At 39.1% G+C, this 7,769-nt stretch overlaps 1 protein-coding gene across 1 annotated transcript; it reads left to right on the top strand.

Moving 5' to 3' along the window:
* The first annotated feature begins 2,094 nt into the window (after positions 1-2,094).
* On the top strand, positions 2,095-6,916 carry mettl7a (methyltransferase like 7A). The gene is made up of 3 exons (XM_017720111.2): positions 2,095-2,652; positions 3,878-3,963; positions 5,703-6,916. Exons 1-3 carry the CDS (start codon positions 2,158-2,160, stop codon positions 5,848-5,850), a joined length of 729 nt encoding a protein of 242 aa, XP_017575600.1. The 5' UTR covers positions 2,095-2,157; the 3' UTR covers positions 5,851-6,916.
* Positions 6,917-7,769: the final 853 nt, after the last annotated feature.

Raw genomic sequence — 7,769 nt, 5'->3', positions numbered from 1 at the left:
TTGTGCCATTTACAAATCAAAAACAATAACTGTGGAAAAGACAGAGACCACAACATTCATTTAATTTCCAATCAAAAACGGTATATATGTAAGCATGTATGTATGTATACAGAAAACAACTAAACATAATTTCATGTTTTACAGTATTTTGAGTGTCCACCATTTTCCTTTATTATAGCTTAAATTCGTTTTAACTTGCTTTCAGTTGATTAAAGAAATATGCAGAGATAGTTTTCCCCACCTTCAAAGTTCAGTCTTAGAGGTTGGTTGCATTTACTGCTTTTCACATCTCCAACACATTCAATGATGTTGAGAACTTGACTATGGGATGGTCAGTCCATTGTTCTGAGAACACCAGCAGCTTCTTTGTTTGATTTGCAAACGGTGGTCTCTGACTTTTGCAAAGTGCTGTGAGTTGTGCAAATCTGCAACAGGTGCAAAGACTGAGATTATTAAAAACTTACTTTGATAAAAGTGATCATTTGCAAGGGTTCAAAATGTATTTCCTCCGATAATGCTTCAGTCATATTTCACTTTCAGGATCACTTTCCTGACACTTAAGTGGAAGTTTAAAACAGACAGGTGGTTTACTGTATATATTTTAAAGCCTTTAATATCTAAAGACTTAATTGACAGGTCCAGACTTCAGTTCTTCACTCTGATCGCTATGTATCATACATGCTTACATACTTACACACACAATCACAATCATAGTAGTTACTGATTAATGTATTACAGTTGCCACATTGTCAGTTGCACAGTAACACTGACTATGCAGAGATTCTAGGTACATATTACAACACAGATGTGTGCTCTAGTGAACAAATGTTAAACATGCATTTGGTGTTATTGCTTACTTATTGTAATATTCGTAGTGTACAATGATTACAGACTTACTTTGTTAGTCAGGAATGCATATTGAGAGGGTTATGGTGGTAACCATTAAGTTAATTGACACTTTTTAATGCACACAAAGGGGAAATTTCACCTCTGCATTTAACCCATCTGTGAAGTGAAACACCACATACACACTAGTGAGCACACACACACACTAGGGGCAATGAGCACACTTGCCCGGAGCAGTGGGCAGCCCTATCCACGGTGCCCAGGGAGCAATTAGGGGTTAGGTGTCTTGCTCAGGACACCTGAGTCATGGACCGTTGGCGCTGGGGATCGAACCACAAGCTTCCAGTCACAGGGCCAGTTCCCTAACCCATGACTGCCCCTTCGAACCCGAGACCTTGGCATTATTAGCGCCACACTCTAACAAACTGAGCTAACATGAGCTAAGTTAGTTAAGGACAAAACACCTATGATGTCCCTGTGCTGTCATTATGCTGTATATGAAAAAAAGGTTCCATGACTCAGAGTGGAAAACGATGGCATGAAGCCAAAAGCAAATGTTGCCATGGTGACAGCATTACCAGTAAAAACAAATGATTATCAAAGGAAAGCTTTTATTTTTTGTATGGTATAGCTCTCAAAACAACCAACATCCAGTTTATTTCACCACTGTGGTCAACAGCCAAGGGTGTGAAAACTTGAACTCTTGACAGAATGTCGATGGTGGTGGCAGAATTTTCTGCTGCAGCTCCATTGAAAACCGCGGAATGTGCTGTCTCCCCTTCACCGCCAACATGTAGACGCAGCATTACTGTCAGTTTTTGCTTAACTTCGCATCAGGCATGCGGCGCCATATAAATCTGCCTCTTCACAGTGAGTGATTAGGCTAATGTAGAGTTGAGACGTCGATGGTACAGTCCTCGGTGGGCAGGGCTTTAACACTGTATGACGTGTCTTTCAGACATCAAACAGACATTTGGTGTTTAATGTTAAAATGATTTATTTGTTATTTTTAACAATCCCATTCGAAGGCCAGAAGATTAATAACGGAATAACAGCAAGAATTTAGAAGAAAAAGTCCAGGACGGTGGACAGGGAAAACGTTCCAGGACAGATATTGTAAAATACAACAAAATAAAAACAAAAACATTCAGAGCGATGGGCTGAGAGTCTGAGCTACAGGGCACAGTCGGTTTTAGCCAATCCCATCGCAGGAAGCCCCTCCTCCGTCACTCCTCTTGTAGCTCTGTGGGTTGATAAGGCTCAGCAGGCTAGGCTCGTTCGCCCAGCTGCTTTTCCGCGTCGGTGGCCGAGATGTCGGTCTTAATGCACGCCTGCACTTTGGTGGTAAAAATCCTCATCCTGCCGCTGCATCTGGTGGACCTGCTGGGTCTGTACCGATTCTACAAGCGCGTGTTTCCTGTCCTCATGTACAATATTAGTTTCTCGTACAACAGCAAGATGAACGAGAAGAAGCGCGAGCTGTTCCGCGAGCTGCTGCGCTTCTCTCCGCGCGACGGGCCGCTGCGTCTGCTGGAGGTGGGCTGCGGCAGCGGGGCCAACTTCCAGCACTACCCGAGCGGCTGCAAGATCACCTGCACCGACCCTAACCCTCACTTCAAGGAATACCTGCAGAAAAGCATGGACAAGAACGACCACCTGGTGTACGAGAACTTCGTAGTGGCACCTGGGGAGGACCTGAGTGTCGTAGAGGACAACTCTATGGACGTGGTGGTCTGCACGCTCGTTCTGTGCTCGGTTAAAAACACTCCTAAGGTTATCAAGGAGGCCACAAGAGTCCTGAGACCGGTAAGCAGGTTATTGTCCTCTGCTAAATCCCCCTCAAACCGATTAAATACCAGGTTCTTAGTGTTACGCTTTTTAAAAAATATGGTTCTTCATGCGTTCTTCAGAAAAGGCAATGGTTCTGTTTAGTACAGTGAGTTCCATATAGAACCACTTGATGCTTAAATGGTTCTTTGCCTGGTGAAACGGTTGTATATATTGAAGAATGGGTTCTATAAATGGTTCTATATAGCACATTTTTAGTGCTATATAGAATTCTCTTCAAAAACGTTTTATATGGTTCTATATAGGACCTTTTAAAGGGGGTTCTATTTAGCACCAAAAAGCGTCTTCTATTGTTATGATTTCAAGCTTATAATGGAAGAACCCGTTATTGTGCTATATAGAACCATATACAGTATATTCTATATCAATCAGAACTTAAGTAGAACCATTGCCTTTACTAAAGAACCCTTGGAGAACCATCTCTTTTTGAGCATGTAGTTGTTGCTGTTTCAACTTGTTTACAGCACTGGCTCTGGGTATGTTCAGGCAGTTTGGCCCAGATCTCTGGGATACATTTCCATGCACACAGAAGTCTGATTCAAATGTTTACATAAGCTACAAAATAAACTATCAGTCCATAGTCCAGTTACATGCACAATCCCAATATTAAATGGATGCAACAGAAAGCTTAATATACACATGTACATATATTCACCATATACATGTTGGTATATAACTATATATATATATATATATATATATATATATATATATATATATATATATATATATATATACATATATGTCTGTTATGACTGTAGTTGCATCCACTCACATAATGCTGTTAAAATTCTAATCATAGTGTTTGTACTGATCATATAGATTTGCCACTGATTGTATAGATAATACAGATTTGCCACTGATGTTTACCTAAAGACAGGAGTGATAAAGTAAAGTTGCTTGCCATCTCACCAAACCTCAGCCTTATTCCTGGTGTGATTAAAGTGTTAACACTGCTACATTAAATGTGAAATAGCCCATCAATATCAGCCTGAAACTTTTAATCAGACTGTGTTTACTCCAAATAAGACTGGGATCGTGGCCTATTTGAACAAACTGACTTAACCAGATTCATTCTGTAATACTAGTGTACATGGAAACCATGAGATTGAGAGCAAAATGTAACCAGTAAAGGTTACAAAACGGCAGCAGAGCACAGTGACGTTACTGTTTTGTTTTACAGGGTGGAGCGTTCTTCTTCTTGGAGCATGTGGAGGCCGACTCCTCGACCTGGATATACTTCTTTCAGCATGTTTTCCAGCCTTTCATGTACTGAACGCACATACACACAGCTACACAGCTCAGTGAAAGACCTACAATACACAGATGCATATAGTGCTATATTACACATAGGTAATGGATCTATATGAATTGTACATCTGAGGTCAAGATTTGATTAGATTTTTCACAAACAAAATATGCCTGATAATCGCAGCCCCGAGATTCACTAAGAATCTTTGACAGTGGTTTCCATGAATGACATAAACAAAATACATTAAGAAGAAACCAAGATCCAGTTTTAAATATTAACACCGTTTAGTATATTCAGTTTTTGTTTAGTTTTGATATTTTTTATTTTTTTTATTATTATTATTTAAATATTTACACTCATTATAATTTACATATTGTCGCTGCCCAAAGAAAAACAAGTATCTCCAAAATGGCCACTTTGCAAGAGATGGCAAAACATTTACTTTTAATGGAAGTTAATGTAAAGATATTTTTTTCTAAGTAATTTTGGAGCATTTCTTTGGTCTTTTTTATGATTTTTTTACACAATGTAAAGGGCAGCTTCTGTGCTCAAATGATGTTGAAAAGTGAAAATAAAAAAAATGGAGATACCTGTTTTTTGGGGGCAGTGGTCATATACATTTTAGTTTCTTGTTATTTTATATGTTCTACTATAGCTCCATCAGGGTTTCATGAGCTTGCACAGCGGCTCTAAAAATAGGCTATAAGCAGGGGTTAAATTGGGTCAGAACAGATCTCTGTCACCTTTGCTTTATCCTGAGTTGCTGTCCATCTCATACCTACATCACTAGCCATTTCATGAGGTTAACATATAGGTGTGCTTTGTAGATATACAATTACTCATTGTAGCTCATCTAAAGCAACGAAGCACAATTTGTCACCCATCTTCAATGGAAAAGAAGCATTTTGATAGATTATTTGGGTGGTATCATGTAAACATGTGTTGCACTGGTGTGACTGTATTAGACGCAGCCATGTTGCTGGAGCTTTAAACACTGTGTACACTTCTTGTCCATTTTATTGGACACAATTACTTTGTTGGTAAACCATGCAGAGGTAAAGTTGCATCTTTTTCTATTCACAATTTGTGCTAGTCATCATATAGTCCTGTGCTACCCAAAGTAAGGCCAGTGGGCCTATCTCCCCCAGCCCCTCACTTAATGAGAGAACATTTTTATTTAACCCCTTAAATGGCCAGGGCTTGTCCGCAGGCCCAAAGTTTATTGCACACTTCTGTGACCTAAGAATAGCTCAGACAGTTTGCACTGAGTCCTTGTAGTTAGTGAATAATAAGTCTTAGTATGAAAAAGCCTGGGATTTTTTGGGGGGCGTAAACTTCTTACTTTAAATACTAAAATCTATGACCCAGAGACGTCACTAACCACAATGTATATGCTACTTGTTGTAAGTTAATAAAACATTAAATAATGGTCATAACAAGCAGTTGCATATGGACAAGAAGAAATTTCTGGACCACTAGGGTAGACATATAGTCTTCTTCATATGTAGGGAATCTAACAGTAACAATACCAGTATTTAAAGAATAGGCGTCATATAACAATAATAAACGGAAAATCCCAGTTTGGTTTGACCCCAGTCTAGCTTACAAGGGAGAATTATGCCACGTATTTGTGTGAATAAACAGACCACTAGCCCAACATTTGTACAGCCAAGTTTTGCCTTTTTTAAACATGAAGATACTGTAGCATTTGAATCTGAATGTGTTTATGAGATGCCTGTTTTGATTGTGTGTTTAGGTACTACTTTGGTGATGGCTGTGAGACTACTCGTGCCACCTGGAAGCACCTAGAGGCAGCTGGCTTCTCCGACTTGCAGCTTCGCCACTTTCAGGCTCCAGTGTTCGCCCTCATCAGACCACACATTGTTGGTTATGGTGTGAAATAATGGCAGCACAAACCTTCAGTGCCATGGCTGAGTGGATTATCAGATATTTTTATATCACATCTATTTTAGTCACAAGAGTACTTCTAAAGTAATATTTATAACTTGAATCAGTAAAAATGTCTTTATAAATGTGACACTTTCTTATGCAATTATATAATAAACTAAGGTATTTCATGAGATTTATGTAAAAGTATTACCCTTATAGGCCCTGAAACATGTATTCAAGATTTGTAATGCATTTCATGGAAGCTTGAAAGACTAAGATGTCTGCGTGATCGACTACTAATATGTAGTATTTCATGGGATTTGTGTAAAAGCATTTCCCTTATAAGCCTTACTTGAGGCATGTATTCAAGATTTGTAATGCATTTCACTTAATTTTGAAACCGGAAATACCACCAAGTCCAGTCTGAAGTTTTGAAATCTGTTTTGGTGTGTGAGAGATTATGAAAGAGTCATAGTGCCATCTAGTGCCCAGGAGGCATAACTGTGAACTTCCAGATAACTGTTGCAGCAAAGAACAGCACACAAATTTAAATACCTTTGATGGAATGCTGTGCTTACTGTATGTAAGGCAGTGCTATTTTTACAGATGCTCACCACAGATAGTGATCCCTCATTAAATCAGTACAGCTTTTAAGTGTAGCAAGGAATAATTTGGTAAACATGTAAGCAGACGAAATGTTTACATTTTTCATTGAATTAAACATTTATTTTACCTTGTTAGACCCCTGAGGTTAAAAACTCTTTTCCAAGATCAATGTGGCCAATCAGCACATACAGTTACAAACACAACCCTAAAAGACTAGTAACATCAGTGCAGTCCTCTCTTTAATACCTATATTCAGTGCTTCAGTACTGTTTGCTGCTTTAATAAGTGCAGTACTGTGCTGCTTCCTGAAAACTAGAAGTTAGATAAAATATAATTTGATCATTTTTTATAAGCCTTTTACAGTTTTTTATGATTGCTCGCAAACATTTTCACTTTTTCAACACAGCACAGCACCACTCTATTTGGACTAAACCATTAACTCTTCTCTCTGCTTGAATAAAATATACAACTCCATTTCCCAGATTCTTTCATGCAATAAACTGCATATCAGCTTTCTAAGTATTATTATTACATAAAATAGTAAATAACTATATTTCCAGATAGAAGGTGAGTGACGAAGTACACAATATGTCCAAAAGTATGTGGACACCTGACCATTTTACCTAAATGAGCTTGATGGACATCCCATTTCAAAATCCAAGGCATGCTCAACAACCCTCTCCCCTTATGAAATAATCCTCTTTTCTGGCAAGGCTTTTCACAAAGTTTTGGAGTGTTTCTGTGGGAGCTGTGTGTCCATTCCATCAAATGAGCCCTTATGAGGTCAGAGAATGGATGAGAAAGCCTGGCTTGTAATCAGCGTTCCAGTTGAGCCCAAAGGTGTTCAGTGGAGTTGGAGTCAGGGTTCTGTGCAGCCCACTAAAGTTCCTCCACGCCAAACTCATCAAACTATGTCTTTATGGACCTCACTTTGAGCACAAGGACACAGTCATGCTGGAACAGGAAAGGGCCTGTCCCAAACTGTTGCCACAAATAGTCTAAATGTCTTTGTATGCTGTAGCATTAACATCACACTTCAGTGCAATTAAAATCCCAAACTGTCAAAAACATCCCCAGACCATTATCCCTCCTCCACCAAACATTACTGTTGGCACTATGCCTTTCAATAGGTAATGTTCTCTTGGCACCCATAACCCAGATTTGTCCATCAGACTGCCAGATAGTGAAATGTGATTCATCACTCCAGAGAACAAGGAAATATATCTCATGAATTTCTTGACCCACAGTTCACTTGCTGATGTTGCAACAGAGAACAGACAACTTTTACATGCTATGCGCTTTGTCACTCTGCAGCCCTACTCTGAGT

This window comes from Pygocentrus nattereri, chromosome 26 (genome assembly GCF_015220715.1).
Source record: "Pygocentrus nattereri isolate fPygNat1 chromosome 26, fPygNat1.pri, whole genome shotgun sequence".
In the NCBI taxonomy this organism is placed as follows: domain Eukaryota; kingdom Metazoa; phylum Chordata; class Actinopteri; order Characiformes; family Serrasalmidae; genus Pygocentrus; species Pygocentrus nattereri.
The sequence above is the reverse complement of the archived record's forward strand: the minus strand, read 5'-3'. Positions and strand labels throughout refer to the sequence as shown.